At 47.6% G+C, this 26394-nt stretch overlaps 1 protein-coding gene across 1 annotated transcript; it reads left to right on the forward strand.

Moving 5' to 3' along the window:
* Window positions 1-26394, forward strand: SMUG1 (single-strand-selective monofunctional uracil-DNA glycosylase 1). The gene is made up of 3 exons (XM_083490514.1): window positions 1-13; window positions 12570-12832; window positions 22846-26394. The coding sequence occupies exons 2-3, from the start codon at window positions 12581-12583 to the stop codon at window positions 23371-23373; spliced, it is 780 nt and encodes a 259-aa protein (XP_083346640.1). The 5' UTR covers window positions 1-13; window positions 12570-12580; the 3' UTR covers window positions 23374-26394.

Consider the following 26394-nt stretch of genomic DNA (forward strand, 5'->3'; position numbering starts at 1 on the left):
CGAACCGAGCATTGTAGGTAAAGTAGACCGGGAGTGTGCGGAGGGGGCGGGACGGGGGGGTTCATTCACTCAGCTTTCATTGGCATAATTTAGACAATATAGTGATGGAGGTGGGGAGGTGGTGCAGATGGGATGAGAAAAAGACGACATTTGTTTTTTAAGTGTTTAAATGAAAACCTTTTGTGCGTTTGCACGTGGCTTGCAAAGCTAATTTTCCACCTGTCGGGGTGCAAAGCGCCCCGCGGATAACGAGAAAGTAATGGCTAAATCACACCATGATAATCTAATCCGGCAGCTTTGCGTCCCAGCGGCAGCCAGTCCGTTGTCCTCGGGACGTTCACAAGCAAGGCATGTTTGAGGCAGCTGTCTCCCCTGTCCTTTGTCTCCAGGGTCTGCTAATCTCAGGTATACTTCCTTTGAACATGGAGGTTCCTTTGTTAGCAATACAGCTTTATAGCCCCAGACTGCTGTATCCTCTGGTGTCTCTTTATTTTTGGCCACTGCGTCCTCAAATCACCCTGCAGTATCTCGCCTGAGTCTTGGATGGTTGGCTGCTGCCAACTATTTCCTTTTATCTCTCACCATTGTGGCTTTTATTTTATTTATTGTTGGATTTATACGCCGGCTTTCCTCCAAGGAACACCCATAGTTCTCCCCCTCTCCACTGTATCCTCACAACACCCCTTTGAGGTAGCCGAAACAAAATAATAATAAAAATAAATTCCTTCCAGTAGCACCTTAGAGACCAACTAAGTTTGTTATTGGCATGAGCTATCATGTGCATGCACACTAGTTAGTCTCTAAGGTGCTACTGGAAGGATTTTATTATTATTATTTTTTTTGCTTCGACTATGGCAGACCAACACGGCTGTTGTTGTTTAGAAGTTTAGTCATCTCCGACTCTTCGTGACCCCATGGACCAGAGCACGCTAGGCACTCCTGTCTTCCACTGCCTCCCGCAGTTTGGTCAGACTCATGCTGATGGCTTCAAGAACACTGTCCAACCATCTCGTCCTCTGTCGTCCCCTTCTCCTTGTGCCCTCCATCTTTCCCAACATCAGGGTCTTTTCCAGGGAGTCTTCTCTTCTCATGAGGTGGCCAAAGTATTGGAGCCTCAGCTTCAGGATCTGTCCTTCCAGTGAGCACTCAGGGCTGATTTCCTTCAGAATGGAGTGGTTTGATCTTCTTGCAGTCCATGGGACTCTCAAGAGTCTCCTCCAGCACCATAATTCATGTCCATGGAGTTTTCTTGGCAGGGATACTGGAGTGGCTTGCTGGTTCCTGCTCCAGGTGGATCACGTTTGGTCAAAACTCTCCACTATGACCTGTCCATCTTGGGTAGCCCTGCACAGCATAGCTCATAGCTTCTCTGAGTTATTCAAGCCCCTTCACCACTGCAAAGCAGTGATCCATGAAGGGAACCAACACGGCTACCTACCTGTAACTAAACCTTTGAGGTAGGTTAGGCTACGAGGCAGTGACGGGCCCCAGCTTCCTAGTTGGCTTGGGATTCGAATTCTGTTGTCCAAGGTCTAACAGTTACACCATGCTGACTTTTATTTTTTAGAATGGCATCAGTTCAAGCTCTTGTACCTAAGGCTAAGGAATGGGAAGCAGAGAGCAAGTACAGGCCAGGGAAACGAGGGGGCTTGCGTAGCCTTGGCCCAGATGTTATGAATTTGAAAGTAGCCTTGGTTGATCAGTGGCACTTCTGTATCTTTAAGGTTGCAATCTTCAGCAGGATTAAAAATGCAATTCTGCCCTGCCATGTTGATGGCTGATGGGATTGGGTGGTGCGCATTTGCCTCTCCAGTTGGCAGAGAGGGCCACTGTTGGAGTGTGTGTGTGTGTCTGCCTGCTGTACCAGCAAGTCTGCCTCTATCCAAGTGGGGAGTAACTACCAGCAGTGTAAAGCTCTGAAGCAGTGTGGGGATGGAGTGGTGGCAGGCTTTGATCTCAAGTCCCATGGATGTTCTGAAGCTGGCATGGTGAAAATTAGGGGACCGGAATGCCTTCCATTCTGTCCTGGCCAGGACAAACCGTGAAGGGCTTCAAATGTGAAGGATCTGCTTGCTCCATACAGTTATACCTCGGGTTGAAGTAGCTTCGGGTTGAGCATTTTCGGGTTGCACTCCACGGTGACCTGGAAGTAACAGAGCGCGTTACTTCCAGGTTTCTCCGCTTGCACATGTGCAGACTCTCAAAATGACATCACACACATGCCCGGAAGTGGTGAATTGCGACCCGCGGACACGGGTTGCGTTCGCTTCAGGATGCGAACGGGGCTCCGGAACGGATCCCGTTCTCATCCAGAGGTACCACTGTATATCCGTGGCCTTTCATTAACTTGTTATGTTAACTGTACTCTGACCTGTTCATCCTAAAGTCGTCCGACCTTTTCAGGTTCATGCGTAAGTTGGCCAACTTCTAAGTAGGAAAATGAGAACTTTAAAAATCAAAATTCTGTGTCAAGCTAACCAAACCCTGCAAGAGGAGAAGCTACGTGTTTCCAACTAATTTTCAGGTTTTGTTTTATTTAAAAAAGCATAATGTTCTGCATAATTAACATTGCAGTTAATTTTGCAGTTGCAATTTTCATGGGGAGGGGCATTGAATTTCTGCTTGTTCCCTCCTGCAAATCTTGATCAGCAGCTCCTCTGGCTTTTGAGATTTTTTTAACCAAATGTTCATAGAATCCCAGAATCATAGGGTTGGAAGGGAACCCAAGGGTCATCTAGTCTAACCCCCCTGCAATGCATGTTGAACCATGAGTGCTAGAAACATGGCTTTAAAAAAATGAAGGTTGATTGGATCAGATATTGGCCATATACCCATGAGAGCTAGAAGCATTAAAAAAGAAGAAGATAAAGAATTATATTCTCATGGAGCAGAGTGCTGTGCTCAATATTGTTTTCGGTCTTTTCCTCACTGACAGTAGCAGTTCAGCCTGAGAGTTCTGCTAAAAAAAGTAAATGCCTGAAAATGCTCTATATACCCCACTCTGGTGAAAATAGACAAGGTTGGAGAAAGCTTGTCAATTTCACCCAATGCTGATTTCTTCCAACTTTCCTTTTCCTTCCTTCTGGCAGAACTGCAGCTGGGAGGTTAGTGACTTATAATGTCAGTGGTGATGCACCGTCTTTTGAAAACTTAAAATAGCGTCTTATGCACCAGAGATGGCTTTGTGTGTGTGTGTAGTTTTTTTTAAGGGTGGGGGTGGGGCAGGGAAAACAACAACCCCACCAGTGAAATTGTCAAAAGATTTTCCCCAAAGTTATCAGTTTCACCAGAGACCAGACTGGGGGACTGGATGGTTGAAATACCATTTAAAATCCACATTCCTTCATGTCCATCAATCAGTTTTAAAAATCTGATTACAAGCACACGCACACATGCATTCCAACAGGGGGCTGGGGGTGTCGATTGTGCTTTGTGGCATGTGTGAAATTGGTCATGGATATCGCAAATCTATACATTTTTATTATAGTATACAAATATTAAGTCCCTGCTGCTTTCATTTCCAGTTTTAAAAACTTAACCAATGAATGGAAAATCTCAGGGGATACTGGTGCAATTGTGAGCTCTTTCTCCTTAAGGTACTGTACAGAGTTGGTGTTCCTTCAGCGGCATTGAACAAATACAGCTCTGGTGCTAGGTGCAAAACAGCTGCCACTTTTTTTTTTAATTGGACAGAGGCCCTGTGCTTTTAAGAGCAACACAGCTGGCACAAATACAACAGGTAAAGCTTCACCTGCCTCTATCCATAAAAAGAGTGGCAACTGAAGATTCAGTGCCATGCTAAGTTAGTTGCCATGCCTGTTGTGGGTTAGTGGCCAGAGGGCTAGGATAATACCTGGGAGGTAAAGGTAAAGGGACCCCTGACCATTAGGTCCAGTCATGACTGACTCTGGGGTTGCGGCACTCATCTCGCTTTATTGGCTGAGGGAGCCAGCATACAGCTTCCGGGTCATGTGGCCAGCATGACTAAGCTGCTTCCGGAGAACCAGAACAGCGCACAGAAACACTGTTTACCTTCCCGCCGGAGTGGTACCTATTTATCTACTTGCACTTTGACGTGCTTTCGACTGCTAGGTGGGCAGGAGCAGGGACCGAACAACGGGAGCTCACCCTGTCACGGGGATTTGAACCGCTGACCTTCTGATCAGCAAGTCCTAGGCTCTGTGGTTTAACCCACAGCGCCACCCGCGTCCCAAACCATGGAGACCAGGGTTCAAATCCCTTCTCAGCTGTAAAACTCACAGGGTAACCTTGTGCCCGTCGGTCAGTCAGCTGAACCTACCTCACAGGGTGGTTGTGAGGTTGTGGGATACAAATGGAATAAACCAACAAACCCATTAGCACTAGGAGGGCATGTTGTCGATGATGATTTCAAGTCTCATCATAAAAAGATGACCAAAGTGTTCTTTCTCTCCACTTCTCCAGTTTTAAAGGGTACCATATTTTTTGCTCTACAGTGGTGCCTCGCAAGACGAAATTAATTTGTTCCATGAGTTTTTTCGTCTAGCGAATTTTTCGTCTTACGAAGCACGGTGTCGGAAATTTTTTGAAAAAGCTTCAAAAATCACCAAAAACCTCAAAAAAGGCTACCACACCGCGTTCTATGAGTTGCTCCTCGAAGTCAAGTCGCAACTGTATTACCGGTGTTAAGAAAAAGGAAACAAACTTGCAAAAAACGTCTTGCGAAGCAAGCCCATAGGGAAATTCGTCTTGCGAAGCAGCTCAAAAACCGCAAAACCCTTTCGTCTAGCGAGTTTTTCGTCTTGCGATGCATTCGTCTTGCGGGGCACCACTGTATAAGACTCACTTTTTCTCTCCTAAAAAGTAAGGGTAAATGTGTGTGTGTCTTATGGAGTGAATGCAGGCTGCGCAGCTATCCCGGAAGCCAGAACAGCAAGAGGGATTGCTGCTTTCACTGCGCATCGATCCCTCTTGTTTTGGCTTCTGAGATTCAGAATATTTTTTTCTTGTTTTCCTCCTCCAAAAACTAGGTGCATCTTATGGTCTGGTGTGTCTTATAGAGCAAAAAATACGGTATTTCTCATCTGGAACACTGAGAATTTAAGGACGATTTTAAGAGGCCCTTTCCTTCTCATCTGGAACACTGAGAATGTGAACGTGCTCCTGTGATGGGTATAGAAGGATCGCCGGGAAGTTTTACTGTAGAAACTTGAGACCAGGACAATCCTATTCACCTGCTGAGGAAATGCAACCCCTCGAATGACCCTTTGTAGGGGAGATGCCCTCCTGCTCCCCACCCCCTTCTCCCCAGCCCCTTGTTAAATGCTCAGGCATGCTGGGACGCCACTGGCTGCGAATGGGATGCTGTTAATTTGTGCTCTGGGAGCACGGAGTTCTCAGGCTGTTAACATCCGGAGCTTCGTAGATTTACACCCCGTGCAGTTGGCAAGGCAATTAAATCTCTCAGCAGCCACGGCTTTTATGAGATGACGTTCCTTCTGAGGATTTGAAATAAGGCTAAGGAGAGGGAGGGCCCCATTTTCACACACTGCCCCTCCGAGGAAAGGGTGGGGCAGGTGGGTCTCCCTTTCCTCCCAGATAATTTTTGGATTTGCTCCTTTCCCCTTTGCAGCGTTCCCCCCCACCCAAAACGTAGCTGACTGTGATCAAGGGGGAAGCATGGACTCTTTAGGAGAGCACTGTGAGACTCTTGAATGTTCAGTTTATTGAAAGACCAAGCACCCGGTCCTCATGGTTGCTTTGGAAAACAATGTCTATGCAGACAGGAGTTGTGCCTGCATGACCAGAAATGTACCGACCTGCATGGCAGATAGGCATGATGGGAGTGTGGCTATTTGTAGCAGCATGACAGAAGGTTTCATTAGTGCAGGGCTGCCTAGGAAGACCATGGATAGCTGACAGTGCAAAAAGCATCTTGCCCATGAGCAGGGCAGGGCGGCGGTTAGGACTTCCATTCATCAATGCAGTGCCCTGCTGTGGTCCCAATAGATCAATCAAGCCTCAGTCTCAGCACTGTATACCTTACCCTCCAACATTTCTCCAATGAAAATTGGGACACCCTATTCCACTATTATTATTATTATTATTATTATTATTACCCCACCCATCTGAGTGGGTTTCCCCAGCCACTCTGGGCAGCTTCCATCTTATCTATCTATCTATCTATCTATCTGTCTATCTCCTTCAGATGACTTCTAAAGGTTGTTTAGTTACTTATCTCCTTTGCTCAGGGGTTGCATAACTATATACCCTTCAATGAAAATAGGGACATCCTAAGGAAAAGTGAAGGGATGTGGGTGGCGGTGTGGGTTAAACCACAGAGCCTAGGACTTGCCGATCAGAAGGTTGCCAGTTCGAATCCCCACGACTGGGTGAGCTCCCGTTGCTCGGTCCCTGCTCCTGCCAACCTAGCAGTTCGAAAGCACGTCAAAGTACAAGTAGATAAGTAGGTACCGCTCGGGCGGGAAGGTAAACGACGTTTCCATGCGCTGTTCTGGTTCGCCAGAAGTGGCTTAGTCATGCTGGCCACATGACCCGGAAGCTGTATGCTGGCTCCCTCGGCCAATAAAGCGAGATGAGCGCTGAAACCCCAGATTCGGCCACGACTGGACCTAATGGTCAGGGGTCCCTTTACCTTTAAGGAAAAGTGGAGACATTCTGGGATCAAGTCAGAAACCGGGGCAGCTTCTGTAAATCTGGGACTTTCCCTGGAAAATACGGACACTTGGAGGGTCTGGTATGGTTGATCCATGGGCGGGGTAATAATAATAATAATAATAATAATAACAATAATAATAATAATAATAATAATTTAAAAAAAATAAAAAAAATCTTCTCGGCTAGTGTTCTTCAGACAGGGGGGTGGATGTTCCTGCCTGCAGGTGGTGATGTGAAACAAGCAAAATTGGGTGCAGTTTTGCAACTCTAATTGGCAAGAGCCCTATTACCAGTGGTGGGCAGTGCCCATTGAGAGTGGCAGAGCAGAAGTCGGGGAGACGAACAAGAGGTGCCAGAACCAATGGCAGACGCAACCACAGCCAACAATAGGCAGAGTCAACCAACCCTAGTATTTCCCCATTCTCTTCCCTGCTGAATTCTAAGGTCACATTCATGCCATACATCTAAAGAGCTATGAGGCCACATTAAACAACCCTGGCTTCCCCCAGGCTATTGTGTGAGTTGTGGTTTGTTAAGGGTGCTGAGATTTGTTAGGAGGCCCCTATTTTGTTCCCAGAAGAACTCTGGTAATTGTAGCTCTTGGAAGGAACAACTTTCATCATCCTAAACTAACGACAGATCCTAGAATTCTTTGGGGAAAACCATGAAGAGGCATGAGTAAGAGTGGCAGGGAAGTGTGTATAGTGAGTACATTCAAAAGTGAATTATTCCCCAGAGATGATGGGAAAAGCAGTGCCAACAACAGCAGAAGGGCATTCGGCAGATTTCTTAGTAATGACCTGAGCAGTGTGCTGTCAACTTGTTTGCCCCTATATATTTACTAAGTAGAGACATCACCTTGCCAACAAAGGTCCGTATAGTTAAAGCTATGGTTTTCCCAGTAGTGATGTATGGAAGTGAGAGCTGGACCATAAAGAAGGCTGATGGCCGAAGAATTGATGCTTTTGAATTCTGGTGCTGGAGGAGACTCTTGAGAGTCCCATGGGCTGCAAGAAGATCAAACCACTCCATTCTGAAGGAAATCAGCCCTGAGTGCTCACTGGAAGGACGGATTCTGAAGCTGAGGCTACAATACTTTGGCCACCTCATGAGACGAGGAGACTCCCTGGAAAAGACCCTGATGTTGGGAAAGATTGAGGGCACAAGGAGAAGGGGATGACAGAGAACGAGATGGTTGGACAGTGTTCTCGAAGCTACCAGCATGAGTTTGACCAAACTGCGGGAGGCAGTGGAAGACAGGAGTGCCTGGCGTGCTCTGGTCCATGGGGTCACGAAGAGTCGGACACGATTAAATGACTAAACAACAACAATTTACTAAGTAAAGAGGGTAGATAATGTTTTCTTTTAATTGGGAAACTAAAAACTTGGGGAGGATGGTTCAAATGTTGCAGAGAGAGGCCCCTGCATAGTGCTCCCTGAGTGTCTCTCAGATCGTTTCCTTTTCTGCCGCCCCAACTGAGTGCTTGGACTGTTTGATTGGTCAGTGCTACCCTACTGCTGCCGTATGATTCCTTGCTAAAAACAATCTAGACTAGGAACGGGGCAGCTGTGTGTCACCAGATGTGGTCGAACTCCAGCTCCTATCAGCTCCAGCCAGCATGGCCAACGGTCAGAGATGATGGGAAATGTAGTCCAGCAACATCTGTTGTGCCATGGGTGCTCCATCCCTGTTCTAGATCCTGCAAAAGCTCCAAATCTGATCCTAGATTCGGTGCAGAGTGCGGCACTATGTAAAATCAACTTGTCAATTCTCGGTGTCATTTAGCTTACATACCTTTGAGTTTGGGGGATGCAAATGTGGAATTATTTTGGAGGCAAAGGGGCACACAGAGCAGGAGCAAAGAGCTTGGCTTATGGCCCAGTGAACGTTCAGACTCCTAGTATTCACCTGCCAGCGAGCCCTTTGTGAGCTAATTTTCTCTCTCCTGAATTGTGGCTCTTGAGTTTTATTTTCTCTCTCTCTCTCTCTCCAAGATTGCAAGTGAGCACACGTGTGGAGGTGGTTGTCTTTCTTTAATCACAGCACAGAGCATTTATAGGTTATTTACAGTAATGTTTTGTATCTTGAGTGAATGCTTTACTAATTATGGTAATAAAAAAGGCAATAAAATGAACATTCCCCATGGAGGAATATATTTGGAGGCCTCGCCTGGTTCACTTGTAAGCAGAGCTATGATAGAAATCCCTCATCCACTCGGTGGGGTAAGAAATAAGGCTGTTAAGGAATAGGCTGCAATGGATTGAGGCGTGACATACCGAGTTTTACCATTTACGAGGCAGGCCCCGGTACTTATAAGAGACTGGGTGGTTGGAGAAGATAAGGGAAAACAGGCAGGTGGAGTTTGGTCTGAATTCTGCTTCAAGGGGTAGTTGGATAGGATGGTCAACCAGTTTCAGCTTGCTACTCCATGACCCCCTCCAAGTGCTTTAAACACCTGTATGGTGGGCAGAAATTCAACTGGTGATACTATTTCCTACCATGGAGCTGGAGCAATTGGGGAAAGTGATATCTGTTGCATTTCTCCCTATTGTATGCAGATGTTAAACCATTCTTCCAGAAAAAATTAGCAAACCTTTACCTACTTAAAGGTAAAGGGACCCCTGACCATTAGGTCCAGTCGTGACCGACTCTGAGGTTGCGGCGCTCATCTCACTTTACTGGCCAAGGGAGCCGGCGTTTGTCTGCAGACAGCTTTTGGGTCATGTGGCCAGCACGACTAAGCCGCTTCTGGCGAACCAGAGCAGCACACGGAAATGCCGTTTACCTTCGCGCCAGAGCGGTACCTATTTATCTACTTGCACTTTGACGTGCTTTTGAACTGCTAGGTTGGCAGGAGCAGGGACCGAGCAACGGGAGCTCACTCCGTCGCGGGGATTCGAACTGCCGATCTTCTGATCGGCAAGTCCTAGGCTCTGCGGTTTAACCCACAGCACCACCCGCGTCCCCTTTTTACCTACTTAAGGTGGTTTAAATGACAAACTTTCTCACTTTCCACTGTATGAACAAACTGAAATTCATTCACATCATAGCAAAACCTCAGTGAAGATGCTGTTATGAAATTTCTGAAACAAAGGATATGATTTATCTTAAGGTGAAACAAAGAACTACCAGCCATTGTCACAAGGCAAGACCATATTTAATAGTTTCTGTGTTTTCACATTGGGAAATAGTTTTGTTTAGTAAACTTGTGCACTGGTTTTTATTTTATTTTATAAAAGCACATTACCCCAAAGTGGTTTGTTTATAAGCCACAGGTCAGGCGTAATAAAATACAATTTAACACCTTACAACATGAAAAGCCTTCAAAGCGTTATTTTAAAACACTACTAAAAGTCAAGTGCTCCAGCACTAATTGAATATAATGTAAAAATATCCTGTTAAAGTAAAATGCTGGAGCCAAAATAGCTTTCGAAAAATCAAACCATCATGTTTCCCTGTTGATTTCAACAGAGCACTTCAGTGGGTGATAAGAAACAGATTCATGACATGCTGCCACGTTGCTGAAGCCAAGTGTTGGGGGTGTGCTTCTAGGGGTGTCTCCTGGCTTCTCAAGACTCAGCCAGGTAAGTGGAGCAAGAACAGAAGTTATTTTATTTCACGTGTGTGCAAAGGCTGCAGCCTTCCCTATTTACCTGGATACTCCCTGCATTCTAATACCTGTCAGGAACATAGAAAGCTGCCTTCTACAAGGTCAGACTATTTGCCCATTTCAGTGGTACCTTGGGTTAAGTACTTAATTCGTTCCGGAGGTCCGTACTTAACCTGAAACTGTTCTTAACCTGAAGCACCACTTTAGCTAATGGGGCCTCCTGTTGCTGCCGCGCCGCCGGAGCACAATATCTGTTCTCATCCTGAAGCAAAGTTCTTAACCTGAAGCACTATTTCTGGGTTAGCGGAGTCTGTAACCTGAAGCGTATGTAACCTGAAGCGTATGTAACCCGAGGTACCACTGTATTCTATTATCCTCTGGCTCTAGCAACAGTTCTTAAGCAGAGAGGCTTTTACATAGTGTGCTACCCGAGAGCCTTTTTAAATACTGAGATCCCATCATTGAACATGAGAAGCTTTGCCTGCAAAGCAAGTACTCTTCCTCTGAACTACGGTCTCTTGCCTGTTCCAGGGAACCAGGCAGAGGGCCTTCTCAATAGTGGCACCCTCCCTGTGGAACACCCTCCCATCAGATGTCAAGGAAATAAACAGCTATCCGACTTTTAGAAGATATCTGAAGGCAGACCTGTTTAGGGGAGTTTTTAGTGTTTGATTTTTATCTTGTTTTTAATATTCTGTTGGGAGCTGCCCAGAGTGGCTGGGGAAACCCAGCCAGATGGGCAGGGTGTAAACAACAACAACATCAATTATTATTATTCCTACCCAAACTTGCTTTGTTTTCTTGTGCAGGAATGCCATGTTAATTTATAGTTACTAGTGTTGTTGTTCTTCAGTGTACAGATTCCTGCCCTCTTATCCAGGGTCTCTAGGAGTTTCATATGTGAGTGGGCAATGAATGCATTCACTGGTTAGTGCCCATAGCCAAAAAACGCACAGGCATTAGTTGTTAAGGTAAAACTCGGGGTAAAAGGTAAAGGGATCCCTGACCATTAGGTCCATTTGTGGATGACTCTGGGGTTGCAGCGCTCATCTCACTTTACTGGCCGAGGGAGCCGGCGTACAGCTTTTGGGTCATGTGGCCAGCATGACTAAGCTGCTTCTGGTGAACCAGAGCAGCGCACGGAAACACCGTTTACCTTCCCGCCAGAGCGGTACCTATTTATCTACTTGCACTTTGACGTGCTTTCAAACTGCTAGGTTGGCAGGAGCAGGGACTGAGCAACGGGAGCTCACCCCATTGTGGGGATTCGAACTGCTGACCTTCTGATCGGGAAGCCATAGGCTCTGTGGTTTAACCCACAGTGCCACCCAGGTCCCTTACCACTCAGGGTACATTTCACTTGTTAAAGCTGCCAAGGTCTTTATGAAGACCTTTGTGCTGATGTGCTTGTGATCCAGTGAGAAATTAGGCTGGCTTGATCTGCCTCCAAAGAACGCACATCCCCACCAGCAGAATGTGGAACCTATGTAAAGATTAGGTTAAAGGAAAAGAAAGGATTACAATTAGATTAAATTAAGGGTGAGGATTTGCTGAACTAAATATTTGAAATTGGAATGCAGAAAGGGGAGGTATGAGGAGGTCGGTGAAGTAAGTTTTAAGAGAATAAGGATTTGAAATTATATTTGTTTGTCTTTGTGTGTGTTTGTTTGTATTGTGTTTGATTTTATAATTTGTGAAAATTTAATAAATATCTTTTAAAAAAACACCAGAATGTGGAACCTAATGTGGGTGTCTGTATCATAGCTGTATAGCCCATATCCCACGACTCAGCCATCCATTCTCCGGCCCAGGAATCATAGAATTGTAGAGTTGAAAGAAACCCTGAGGGTCATCTAGTCCAACCCCCCTGCAATAAAGGAAGGAGCATCTCCACCCCCATTGTTCAGTCCGGACACTGAGATCCAGCTCCGAGGGCCTTCTGGCGGTTCCCTCACTGCGAGAAGTGAGGTTACAGGGAACCAGGCAGAGGGCCTTCCTGGTAGTGGCGCCCACCCTGTGAAACACCCTCCCTTCAGATGTGAAGGAAATAAGTAGCTATCCTATCTTTAAAAGACATCTGAAGGCAGCCCTGTTCGGGGAAGTTTTTAATATTTAACGCTGTATTGTTTTTAATACTTGATTGGGAGCCGCCCAGAGTGGCTGGGGAAGCTCAGCCAGATGGGCGGGGTATAAATTATTATTATTATTATTATTATTATTATTATTATTATTATTATTATTATCTCAACTAAAGCATCCATGGCAGATGGCCATCCAACCTCTGCTTTTCTCATTTACCAGGCAGAGCTCCGATGTACTCCTCAGAGGCTCCAGTGAGCTTTTTCGAGGGCGATGGTTTGGCCGATCAGTTTCTACGCATAGAGCGAGAGCAGACCCTCCGCCTGAAGGAGCTCAGCTTCCTCGAGCCCGTCGAGTATGTTTACAACCCCTTGGAATACGCCTGGGAGCCCCACGAAGACTACGTGCGTCGATACTGCCGGTTCCGCAAGGAGGTGCTGTTTCTTGGTATGAACCCAGGGCCTTTTGGAATGGCCCAGACTGGGGTAAGAAGGCAAGCCGAGGTGGGGGAGAGTAATTTGAGCTTGACAGGATTTGCAACTTAATCTGCATCAGGGCTTCACCTCGTAAACTCTTATTTAAGGCTGCGGGGCTCGGCCCTGGGCCACTTGTAGTAATAATAGGAAAGCGAGGGCCTTTGAACATGCTGTGTTCAAAGAACATGCTCCACTGTTTCCGTGCACTGCTCTGGTTCGCCATAAGCGGCTTAGTCGTGCTGGCCACATGACCCGGAAGCTGTACGCCAGCTCCTTCGGCCAATAAAGCGAGATGAGTGTCACAACCCCTTTAAAGGACCCCTTTAACAACTCTTGCTAACAACTCTGGGGGTTGTGGTGCTCATCTTGCTTTATTGGCCGAGGGAGCCGATGTTTGTCTGCAGAAAGTTTTTCCAGGTCATACAGCCGGCATAACTAAGCCACTTCCGACGAAACCAGAGTAGTGCACGGAAAGGCCGTTTACCTTCCCGCCGGAGCGGTACCTATTTATCTACTTGCACTTTAACGTGCTTTCAAACTGCTAGGTTGGCAGAAGCTGGGACAGAGCAAAGGGAGCTCACCCCATCATGGGGATTCAAACCGCCGAACTTCTGATCGGCAAGCCCAAGGCTCAGTGGTTTAGACCACAACGCCACCCGTATTCCATGAGATTGAATTACCCGCCCCTAATTGAAATCACGCCTTGCGGATTTACACGAGTTACGGCTTCTGGTGTGCCTTCCCAGAGCAGCTGCCCAGTGGCAAAATCACAGCACTGTGGAAGCTCCATAAATAAAGCATTCTAAAAGGGGAGTGTGTGTTTTTAAGAATGAAATGTGGCTCCAGATTTAACTAACAAGAAACAGGTTAATGTATATGACAGCAGTGTCCCACACCGAATGTAACTGACCTGCAGAAAGGATGCTATGAATTGAAAACAGAGATGTTGTAAGTACCCTTGCTATCTATGAAAATCCTTTAATAAAAACAAATTTTTAAAAAACACAGGTTGCGTCCAGCGCTAGTCCTACTCAGAACAGACCCATTAAAATTAAAAGACATGAGGTTCATTAATTTTAATGGGTCTACTCAGAGTAGGACTAGCATTGGAGTGAAACCCAGTTCATTTTATGTGCTGCAGATTTGGGAAATGTATGGGTTCGAGTCCAGCAATGGCAGTGTAAGCACCTGGTGTGCTAAAAGTTGTTGTTGTTGTTGCAAACCACAGCAGCTAGATATAGTTATAACATAAAATCACAGCGGCTCTCTAACTTGTTTCGATGGTGGGGCCTCCAGCGCTGATCAGGTTGCCTGCCTGTGAAAAGGAACTCAGTGGTAGCTAGATGATGGTGGGCGGTACTAAAATGACCCCAGGTGAGAGCATGGCTTCCTGGCCACCTCTTGTGTGCGAATGAGCTGCACGATTCCAGCAGAGATACTTCTCTGCTGAAGAACTCTTCCTTGTTATCTCTCTAGTTTCCTGCACGTGGCTTGGGCCCCGTGGGTGGAACTGGGGTGTCCTGACTTGTCCCATCCTAGCGGAGTCAACATCCAGACAAATAGCTTCGCGTCTGCTTTGATGCTGAGCCAGGAAAGGAGAGGATTAGGGAAATTGATAGGGTGGCAAAGTGCTTGCTGCGATATTGCGAAGACCTAGCTTAAACATGAGTGGGTGGGTAGGTGTAAACTGACTGATTCACCCCCGCACCCCGGTGATGCTAGAAGCAGTTAGCTCTTCGATGTGGATGTAGACACAACTCTGTTAAAGGGCAGCGGGTGGTGGGGTGGGGCAGGGGGAAAGCTGTTCAGAGTTTTCTTTAACTTAAGCTATGATAACAGAGGAATTAGTCTGGAGATCACAGTAAAACAACTGCTTCTGTTTCCTGTGGTCTGCCCACACCGCAGACAAGCTGGTTTAATAGTCATTCCTCCTCCTTCTGAGGAATCCTAGGAATTATAATGGGGTGGGGGGTGGGGTAGCTCTAGCAAAATCTTCAGCACCCTGAGACAAAGGTGCTGAAGATCAGACCATTGTTCCATCTTGCTCAGAAGTTCCCAAACTTATTTGGCCTATCGCCCCCTTTTCGGGGGGGGGGGGGAAGCACTCAGTGCCCCTGGAAAACTACCTTCTTTAAACGAACAAACAAAAAGATGCAGTGACAAATTTGCTTTCTTTTATGTAACTGTATTTCTACATACAAGGGACGCGGGTGGCGCTGTGGGTTAAACCACAGAGCCTAGGACTTGCTGATCAGAAGGTCAGCGGTTCAGAGAAGCTCAGTTGCTCAGTCCCTGCTCCTGCCAACCTAGCAGTTCGAAAGCACATCAAAGTGCAAGTAAATAGGTCCCGCTCCAGCGGGAAGGTAAACGGCATTTCTGTGTGCTGCTCTGGTTTGCCAGAAGCGGCTTAGTCATGCTGGCCACATGACCCGGAAGCTGTACACGGCTCCCTCAGCCAGTAAAGTGAGATGAGCACCGCAACCCCAGAGTCAGCCATGACTGGACCTAATGGTCAGGGGTCCCTTTACCTTACCTTATTTCTACATACCTACATCCTACAGCATGGGTAGGCAAACTAAGGCTTGGGGGCCGGCCCACTCGCCTTCCAAATCCAGCCCGCAGACAGTCCAGGAATCAGCGTGTTTTTACATGAGTAGAATGTGTGCTTTTATTTAAAATGCATCTCTGGTTTATTTGTGGGGCATAGGAATTCGTTCATTTATTTATTTTTTCAAAATATAGTCCGGCCCCCCACAAGGTCTGAGGGACAATGGACCGGCCCCCTGCTGAAAAAGTTTGCTGATGCCTGTCCTACAGCATAGTAAAGAAAGATGTTCTTGTAAATAAGACACCTTGAAGCTTCAAATTACAAAATTATTTATAGCTCAGTTGGTTAGAGCATGGTGCTGATAATGTCAAGGTTGCAAGTTCGATCCCCATACGGTATAGCTGCATATTCCTGCCTTGCAGGGGGTTGGACTAGATAGTCCTTAAGGTCCCTTCCAGCTCTACAATTCTATGATATCTATGAAAACCTATAGGCGGGCCAGAGTGAAGCCTGCCAGCTCAGCCTGAACCACCGCAGGGTGGAAGTAACCACTGCTACGTTGCCAAGTGCTGAGAAAGCTGTGGCATTTTTGTTTTTGGGGGACAGGAGGTGGGCCTGGTCTGAATGGGTAACTGTGCCCCTGAAGGACCAGGTGCGCAGCCTGGGAGTCACAGGTCAATTCTGTGTCCAGGGCAGCTGTTTATCAGCTCCATCTGGTACACAAGCTGAGACCCTATCTGCTTGCGGACTGTCTTGCCAGAGTGGTGCATGCTCTGGTTCTCTCTTGCTTGGACTACTGCAATGTGCTCTACATGGGGCTACCTTTGAAGGTGACCCAGAAACTACAACTGATCCAGAATGCGGCAACTAGACTGGTGACTTGCAGCGGCCGCCAAGACCATGTAACACTGGTCTTGAAAGACCTACATTGGCTCCAAGTACGTTTCCAAGCAAAATTCAAAGTGTTGGTGCTGATCTTTAACGCCCTAAACGGCCTCGGCCCAGTATACCTGAAGGAGCGTCTCCAGCCCCATTGTTCAGCCCGGACACTGAGGTCCAGCTCTGAGGGCCTTCTGGCGGTTCCCTCGCTGCGAGAAGTGAGGTTAAAGGGAACCAGGCAGAGGGCCTTCTTGGTGGTGGCGCCCACCCTGTGGAATGCCCTCCCATCAGATGTCAAGGAAATAAACAACTATCTAACTTTTAGAAGACATCTGAAGGCAGCCCTGTTTAGGGAAGTTTTAAATGCTTGATATTTTATTGCTTTTTTATTCTGTTGGGAGTAGCCCAGAGTGGCTAGGTAAACCCAGCCAGATGGGCAGGGTATTATTATTGTTGTTGTTACTAAAATTATTATTATTATTATTATTATTATTATTATTATTATTATTATTTACAAATGGTTTTTCAACATTTTATTTCTTCTTTCTTTATGCTTCCACCACCCCATGATTTTTAATCAACTCCTCCCAATTGCACCCAAGGCTACGACCTCCCCCCCGGGATCATTCCAGCGCCCCCCAGGGGGCAATATCAGCCACTTTGGAAACACTGATCTAGCTACATATTATCTACACTGACTGGCAGAGGCTCTCCAGGATGTTCGGAGAGGATTTTTTCCTAGTTCTATCTAGAGAGGCTGGGAAATTCTGCATGCTCTTTGAAAACTGAATTAAATCCCAAAGTCTTAGCATTCCAGTGGAGAGACCACGCATGGCATTAGAAGCCCATTCCGTGCCGCACACATGGTCACTTTCATTCTTATTTCCCTTTGGCCTGCCTTTTGAAAACCCAATCCATTTTGTGGCCTGTGTGAGCATTTAAATTTTATGGAGATCAGCGTCTGATAACGATAGATGGATTAGCCTCTCATCACGAAGGCTTATCCCACTCCCCTCCCCAAAGAAAAGATACCAGTAGATGCTTTTCAGAGCAGCAGCTGGGCTGAGCTGGAAAACAGGAGGAGAGGTCTGTATTTGGCTGGCCTACACCGGAAGCTCTTGCCTCCCATCCAAGAAAAACTTTAATAAAAACAATTTAAAAGAGAAGAAGCCCCTGTCTCTGTTGTCCACAAAACTGTTGTTCACAATTAAGGCTTGCGAAGCAAAAGACTTCGTTGCACAGCCAGGTCCCCTGCAAACTCATCTCACAATCCTATATATGTTTACTACACAGAAGTAAGACTCATGGGGTCAATTAAGTTTCACTCAGAGGAGTCTTGTTGAAACTAATGAACAGGATTAAGCTAGGTCCATTGATTTCAGTGTGTCTGCTCAGAGCAAATTGAGTTGAATGCCACCCATGGTATAAGATCAGTTTTTCCCAACCTTGGGTCTCCAGCTGTTTTTGGACTACAATTCCTATCATCCTTGACCACTGGTCTTGCTAGCTAGGGATGATGGGAGTTGTAGTCCAAAAACAGCTGGAGACCCAAGGTTGGGAAAAACTGCTTAGATGAATAATGATTCCCAAAACCCCATGTCTCAGGAGACATCAATTTTTATTCATCTACCCTTGACTTTCCTACTTATTATTATTATTATTATTATTATTTATACAAGGCATAGGCACACTCAGCCCTCCAGGTGTTTTGGGACTACAACTCCCATCATCCCTCGCTAATAGGACCAGTGGTCAGGGATGATGGGAGTTGTAGTCCCAAAACATCTGGAGGGCCGAGTTTGCCTATTCCTGATTTATACAATGGTACCTCAGTTTAAGAATAGCCCTGTTTACGAACTATTTGGTTTATGAACGCCGCAAAACTGGAAATAGTGTCCCGGTTTGCAAACTTTACCTCGGTATAAGAACGGAAGCCGAACAGTGGAAGGGCACTGGCAACGAGAGGCCTTGTTAGGGAAAGCGCGTCTCGGTTTAAGAACACTTTGGGTTTAAGAACGGACTTTCAGAACAGATTATGTTCATAAATTGAGGTACCACTGTATATGGCTTTCCCCCCAAAATGAATCTTACAGTGGCACAAGAACATAAAAGAGTCCTGCCAGAGGAGGCCAGAGGCCTATTTAGTCCAGCATCATCTCACAGCAGCCAATCTGATGTCTATGGGATCCCGGTAGCAGGATCTGAACGCAACAGCTTCCCCAATTGTGATTTCCAGCAGCTGTTATTCAGAAGCCTACTGCTCTGGCATATGTAGTCTTCACAGGCACTAATTAGACCTAGACCTCTTCTTAGGTGATCTTGATCACCTATGCAAGGAAATAATTGTGGTACCCCCATGGAGTAATCTGGATTCTCTCTGTGGTGAAGATCCCTAGTGGAGGTTTTGCCATGAAGTGGTTTTTTTGTCTCTGAACAGCTGTCAGGGACCGTGCTGAGGAGGGCTGCACTGAATGGTGGGAGCCTCCCCTTCCCCCTGTTCCTGCTCCTAAATCTTCCCAGGAGGACAGTATAGATTTGGAACAGTGGTTTGCAGAGGGACATAGTTCAGAAGGCAGAAGCTGGGAAATACTGGATGGGGAACAGCTAGGAGAAGAAACACTGGAATAATAATAATAATAATAATTTATTATTTGTACCCCGCCCATCTGGCTGGGTTTCCCCAGCCACTCTGGGCGGCTTCCACAGAAACCAAAAACACTAAAATATCATACATTAAAAGCTTCCCTGAATAGGGCCGCCTTAAGATGTTTTCTGAATGTCAGGTAGTTGTCCATCACCTTGACATCCGATGGGAGGGCATTCCACAGGGCGGGCGCCACCACCGAAAAGGCCCTCTGCCTGGTTCCCTGTAGCTTCGCTTCTCGCAATGAGGGAACCGCCAGAAGGCCCTCGGCGCTGGACCTCAGTGTCCGGGCAGAACGATGGGGGTGGAGACGCTCCTTCAGGTATACTGGGCCAAAGCCGTTTAGGGCTTTAAAGGTCAACACCAACACTTTGAATTGTGCTCGGAAACGTACTGGGAGCCAATGTAGGTCTTTCAAGACCGGTGTTATGTGGTCTCGGCGGCCGCCCCCAGTCACCAGTCTAGCTGCCGCATTCTGGATTAGTTGTAGTTTCCGAGTCACCTTCAAAGGTAGCCCCACGTAGAGCGCATTGCAGTAGTCCAAGCGGGAGATAACTAGAGCATGCACCACTCTGGCCAGACAGTCAGCGGGCAGGTAGGGTCTCAGCCTGCGTACCAGGTGGAGTTGGTAGACAGCTGCCCTGGATACAGAATTGACCTGTGCCTCCATGGACAGCTGTGAGTCCAAAGTGACTCCCAGGCTACGCACCTGGTCCTTCAGGGGCACAGTTACCCCATTCAGGACCAGGGAGTCCTCCACACCAGCCCGCCCCCTGTCCCCCAAAAACAGTACTTCTGTCTTGTCAGGATTCAACTTCAATCCATTAGCCGCCATCCATCCTCCAACCGCCTCCAGGCACTCACACAGGACCTTCACCGCCTTCACTGGTTCTGATTTGAAAGAAAGGTAGAGCTGGGTATCATCTGCATATTGATGGACACCCAGTCCAAACCCCCTGATGATCTCTCCCAGCGGCTTCATATAGATGTTAAAAAGCATGGGGGAGAGGACGGAACCCTGAGGCACCCCACAAGTGAGGGCCCAAGGGTCTGAACACTCATCCCCCACCACCACTTTCTGAACACGGCCCAGGAGAAAGGAGCGAAACCACTGTATAACAGTGACCCCAGCTCCCAACCCCTCTAGACGGTCCAGAAGGATGTTATGGTCGATTGTATCAAAGGCCGCTGAGAGATCCAGCAGAACTAGGAAACAACTCTCACCTTTGTCCCTAGCTCGCCGGAGATCATCAACCAGTGCGACCAAGGCAGTTTCAGTCCCATGATGAGGCCTGAACCCTGATTGGAAGGGATCCAAATGGTCCGCATCCTCCAGGCGTGCCTGGAGTTGTTCAGCAACCACACGCTCAATCACCTTGCCCAAGAATGGAAGATTTGAGACTGGGCGATAGTTGGCCATACTGGCCGGGTCTAAAGATGGTTTTTTAAGAAGCGGTTTAATGACCGCCTCTTTCAGCGGATCTGGGAATGTTCCCTCACAGAGGGAAGCATTCACCACCCCGCAGAGCCCATCGCCCAGCCCTTCCCGGCTAGCTTTTATAAGCCAGGATGGGCAAGGATCAAGGAGACAGGTGGTTGGTTTCACTCGTCCAAGCAGCCTGTCCACATCCTCGGGGGTAACGGATTGAAATTGATTCCATGCAACTTGACCAGACAGGGCTCTAGCACTCTCCCGCCCCAGCCCTGCTCCCACGGTGGTGTCTAGCTCCTTCCGAATATGAGTGATTTTATCTGCAAAAAACTTTGCAAAATCGTTGCAGGAGATCTTGGGGTCTTTACAAGGCCCCGATGGTAAAGGTGGTTCCGTTAAATTGCGGACCACCTGAAAGAGTCTCCTGCTACTATTTTCTGCAGATGCAATAGAGGCGGTGAAGAAAGTCTTCTTCGCCGTCGCTATCGCCACTTGGTAGGCTCGACGTTGAGCTCTAACCTGTGTCCGGTCAGATTCGGAGTGAGTTTTCTGCCACCGACGCTCTAGCCGTCTCAGCGATTGTTTCATCGCCCTCAGCTCCGAAGAAAACCACGGGGCTGTCCGGGCTCCATGCAATCGGAGAGGGCGCTTCGGAGCCAGACAGTCGATAGCCCTGGTTAACTCCGCATTCCAGCGGGCCACCAGGGAATCAGCTGAAAGGCCATCAACATGGGATAAAGCATCCCCTACCACTCTCTGGAAACCATTTGGATCCATTAAGTGGCGGGGGCGGACCATCCGAATTGGTCCCACCTCCCTGCAGAGGGGAAGGGTCGCGGAGAAGTCCAGTTGCACCAGGAAGTGATCTGACCATGGCACTTCTTTGGTTTCATTTTTACTTAGTGTCAGATCACCCACGTCGCTAGAGGTGAATACCAGGTCTAAGGCATGTCCATGACTATGAGTTGGGCCCAACTTATTCAGGGACAGCCCCATGGAGGCCATGCTTTCCACGAAGTCCCGAGCGGCCCCTTGTAAGGTCGTGTCGGCGTGGATGTTAAAATCCCCTAGGACAACCAAACTAGGTGTCTCCAGGAGAACATCCGCCACGACCTGAAGCAGCTCGGACAGGGAATCCTTGGTGCAGCGGGGAGGTCGGTACACCAAAAGGAATCCTGTACTGCCCCTATTGCCCAACTTCCAGAACATGCAGTCAGAAAACTGGGTCTTCCCAGTAGGACGCCTGGTGCAGACTAATGACTTCCTAAAAATCACTGCAACCCCCCCTCCCCGCCCACATGACCTGGGTTGCTGTGCGTAAGAGAAACCTGGCGGGCAAGCGGCAGCAAGGACGGGCCCATCTGTCTCATTCAACCAGGTCTCTGTCACACAAGCCAGGTCAAATCCTCCATCCACAATCAGGTCGTGGATGGCAGTGGTTTTATTCACCATTGACCTGGCATTACACAGCAACACCTTCAGGTTATGTGGGTTTCCCCTGTTGATTCCAGTATCCATCTGGTCAAGGCCAGACCCGGAGGCAGGGATAGTCTTCAAACAACGACTAAACCTGCCTCCTCGGTAATGACATGGTCTGGTCTTAGCGTAACTCCGCCTCCTGCCCATGATCACCGAGATCGGATGTCCCAGTGCTTCCCCCCCTGTGGAACTTGTCCCAGCCAACGTGTTGGCTGGGGCCTCACTCCCAGGCAGCCCTGATCCCACCCCTTAAAAACAAAACACAAACTATACAGAACCAATAAAACAACAGAAAACAAAAACAGAACAATTACACTAAAATTAATCCCCAACCAAATATCCATTACACCCACCCACCCCCAGCAAGAGAAAAAAGGAAAAAAAGAAATACAAATTTAAATTGCCACCGACTGCTTGAGGACATTTTAAAACACATTGGAACAGGGAAGCAATTGCAGAACATTTCCCAGCTTCCCCAAAGGTTTGTTCCAAATAAGGGCCTGGGCCACGCCCCCTGGGCCAGTTGGAGAAGGCCCTGGAAGGGAGCAGGCCCTGCAGTCCTCAGAGAGATGGTTATCAGTTTCACAATCTCTGGACAGCATTCCCCCCACTCAGCCCAAAGTCAAGAAGAACTCAGAAAGTGTCAGAACACAAAGCACAGAGGATACAAACTCAGATTACAAGACGTAGGAGTGACGTAGATTAATAGAGACGGAAGGGAGTGTAATCCTTAATAGTGAGCACCGCCATTTCTAGGAGATGTGTTCTTTGTTCTCTTGCTGTGATTATTAGAGTTTCTAACTGGTAAGATTACCCAAAGCCTGACATCCGCCTAGTCTTGGGGCTACTTGCTAAGGACGTTGTGTTTTAACTTGTTTGCTTCCCTCTTCTCTGAAATAGATTGATTTGGGGTGCCTTTTCTGACAAATTGGGAGTCCCACAGAAATCCCAAAGCAAATGCAGATCTGTCAAAGCCTATGGAGTCAGACTCTTTCCCATCAGATCCGGATTCCCATGTGATGGTTCTTGCTCCCTTGCAGGTGCCCTTTGGAGAGGTGCAGCTGGTCCGAGACTGGCTCCAGGTCCGCGGGCAGGTGTCCAAGCCACCAAAGGAGCATCCCAAGAGACCTATCCGGGGTCTGGAATGCCCCCAGACGGAGGTGAGCGGGGCCCGCTTCTGGGGCTTCTTCCGCTCCTTGTGCGCCAGGCCCGAGGTGTTCTTCCGCCACTGTTTCGTTCACAACCACTGCCCGCTTCTCTTTCTTAGTCACAGCGGGCGCAACTTGACTCCGGCCGACCTGCCGGCCGCCAAGCGTGAACAGCTCCTGCAGGTCTGTGACGACGCTCTATGCGAAGCCGTCAAGCTCTTGGGCGTCAACATGGTGATCGGCGTGGGGCGCTTTGCTGAGCAGCGCGCCCGCAAGGCCCTGTCGGCTGCTGGGATCCCAGTGCGAGTCGAGGGGGTGATGCACCCATCGCCTCGCAACCCCCAGGCCAACAAGGGCTGGGATGCCATCATCCGAGCAAAACTGGAGGAACTTGGTGTGCTGGCTCTCCTGGTGGAATGACTGCTTGCGGAACCTCAGTTGCCCTTGGGTGTCTTGGCCTCACATGCCAATCACATTGGATGTGCCAATGACTCTGGACTCATTTTTCATAGACCAGCCCAGGCTTGGGCTACGAAAGCTACTATTCTATCATTGGGTTGACACTACCATTTTTTAACACTACTCTCTTTTTGTGTTCCTGAGATATACTCATAATTCACTTCTTCAGGTTCTTCTGGAGCCCCCTGTTGAGTCTTTCCTGGAATTTGGGTTTCCATTTCACCTCCATGTATTGGTGCTAAACTTCATCTGGGGTGATATCTGGCAGATCTAGTAGCAGCAGCTGCCACTCTGCTAGATGCTTCTGGCTCCTCCTGGCTCCTCCATGATCAAACTCATGTTAGACATTGAAGTGAGGAGTTTTGGCCCATGGCGTTCAGTCTGGCTTTTTGCCAAACCTCTGTTCTTTGGGGGGGGGGGCATGTCAACATATTAAGGTGTCTTAATAACCATTGGCTTAACTAGCTACCATGATGCCCTCCAGATGCTTTGGACTACAATTCCCAGCATCCCTGACCATTAGCCATTTTGGGTGAGACTGATGGTAGTCAGACTCCAACAACACCTTACAGGGTACTACGTTGGCTACTCCTGATCTATCCCATTGGTCAAAACCTGATCTAAGGTGGGTCTCAACACCAGCACTACCTCAATACACACATTATAAAAATATGTATATAATGAATAGGTCCTCAAAAACATGTTTGCGTTAAAAGTCGGTCCCGTGTTGGAAAATGCTGTGGGCAACTGGTCAAGCCCCTTTTTGCTTACTCTGTGTAGTCCTCTTAAGTTCAAGACCTGCCACCTGAGTGGAGATGTAGGAGAATTGCGTGCAAAATCTTCCGTATGGCGGACGTGCCGTGTCACTGAGCTACAGCCCTCAGAGTTCAGGTAAATCAAGCAGGTGGCAATCAAAGTGGCCTAGGCACTTCTGCAATGTGGGGGCCGCCTCCCCATAGCTACTTCCCCTGCAGCTTCAACTGGGGTGTGCACCCCCAAAAGAAGTCACAGGGCCTGCTCATGGGCAGAGCGTATGGAAACAGCGCCCACTCTCCTCTCTCTGCCAGAGCCGCCAGGCTGGAGAGGGTGGCCCAGGGATGGAAGTGCGTGGCTGGCAGCCTCTCTCCACTGTGGCGGAGCTGCACGTGGCATAGCCAAGGAGAGGGGTGGCAGACGCTCCACTCCACTCCACTCCCATGTCCTGCAGCTGGGCGCGAGGAAGATGGTAGCCTCTTGTGGGGGTGCCTAGTTACTCCCCCTCCAGAAAATGCATTCAGGGGCACGGCACACCCAGCCCTCCCCACACTGCACCCCTGGACCTGCTACCATGCCACTGTCGGAAACTCCACTCGGCCAAGCTGATAAAGCTCCATTTTCCGGCCGAGTCTCCAGAATCGCCTCCGACGAATAATTAACGACCTCGAGCCTTTGATGAGGCTCCAAGGCACATTCTATTCAGCAGAGTTCCCAGCACAGGGAAGAGACGAGAGGTTTGGCTACATGCTATGCTTTATTTCTAAGCTACGCAGAGAGCAAAGAAAAATACATCCTCTCTCTGTGAGAGCAACTGAACAAAGGAAACAGGAAACCACTAACGTCACATCCCGTCTCCCTTCTTCCGTGAGACTTCCAATAGCCTGGAATCCCTGGGATGTAAACAGAGTCCTGTGACTCCAAGCAGCTGCTCAGTGGCTAACAGAAACTAACAGCCACTGGGGTACAGCATGTTTGGTCCTTGGGGGTATATAGGCACGTTAGCCAAAATCTTCGCCATGAATTCGCACCAGGGTAAGAAGGGACTGGCCCCTAGGATGCATGTGGCACATGGGGTCTCTTCTCTTTTAGTGTCAAATAAGAACTAGGTCTGTGCAAAGCAGCTTCATAAGTCATTTCTGGTCCAGCTGATTTAATCAGGTTGTTTTTAAATTAAAAATTGGCGTTAATTTCAGCTTTTTCCTTTTGGTTCCCTCCCACCTCTGTTAGGTTTCCATAACCAAACACAAAAGTGGGAACTTTTGCTTCCTGTTTATATCCAATGCTAGCAGATATTTTGAACTAGGCTGAAACTGCTGTGGCTTCCCTTTGAGGACTAAGAATTGCAGGCAACTCACAGCCGCAAGGGAGAGCTCTCCCTTAAAACCAGTTGTCTGGATCTTCTGCTTAATGCTGATTGTTCACTTCTTTTGAATCCACGTTGCTTCTGGTGTGTGATAAGAGAATATTCTGCATTCCATAACCTTCTCTGATGGGAAGAGAAAATATCAAAGTTGGCGTTGCCTTTGAACACTGAGCATTTATGTTTTTGTTGATTAAATTGTAAGTTACCTCACACCCCAGGAAAGGTATGCTCGTCCTTTAGCAAACTTAAGAATATGTCAGAGGGTTGGCAGTATGCAAAATTTATTAAATGTAACTTGAATTTTGGAGATAAATTCCAGAGTTTAGCTGTGTAATGTGTGAAAATGCACTGTCTTTTGTCTGTCTTGAATCTTCCATCATTAAGCTTCATTGAATGTCCACGAATTCCAACGTAATGAGAGAAGCAGGAAATGTTTTTTCTGTCAACTTCTTGCACATCATTTGTGTCTTATGCATATATTTCATGTTCCCTCACCCCCACCTCTCCTTTTTTCTGAACTAAAAAGCCCTGAATGTTGTAGACTTTTCTGAATTGTTCCACCTCTTTGATCATTTTAGTTCTCCGTTTCTGAACCTGCAATATCCTTTTTGAGCTGAGGCAACCAGAACTGTTCATAGTATTCCAAGTGTGATTGCACCATAGATTTTCAAAAACAGTATCATAGTATGATTCTGGCAATTACATTTTCTGTCTCTTTCCTAATGATACCTAGAATGGAATTTGACTTTTTCATAGCTGCCACTCACTGGGTTGACATTTTCATCAAGGTATTCACCATGACCCAAATATATTTGTCCTGGTCAGACCTCGTAAGAGGTAAATGTGAAGCTGCAAAAAACAAA

Source organism: Podarcis liolepis, assembly GCF_965112155.1.
Source record: "Podarcis liolepis genome assembly, chromosome: 2".
In the NCBI taxonomy this organism is placed as follows: Eukaryota; Metazoa; Chordata; class Lepidosauria; order Squamata; family Lacertidae; genus Podarcis; species Podarcis liolepis.

What these genes read in the sequence shown, in the direction of transcription:
- SMUG1 (XM_083490514.1), top strand. Translation starts at nt 12,581, where the DNA reads ATGTACTCCTCAGAGGCTCCAGTGAGCTTTTTCGAGGGCGATGGTTTG. An exon ending in TTGGAATGGCCCAGACTGGG is followed by an intron (nt 12,833 to 22,845) that starts GTAAGAAGGCAA and finishes GCTCCCTTGCAG; the next exon opens with GTGCCCTTTGGAGAGGTGCA.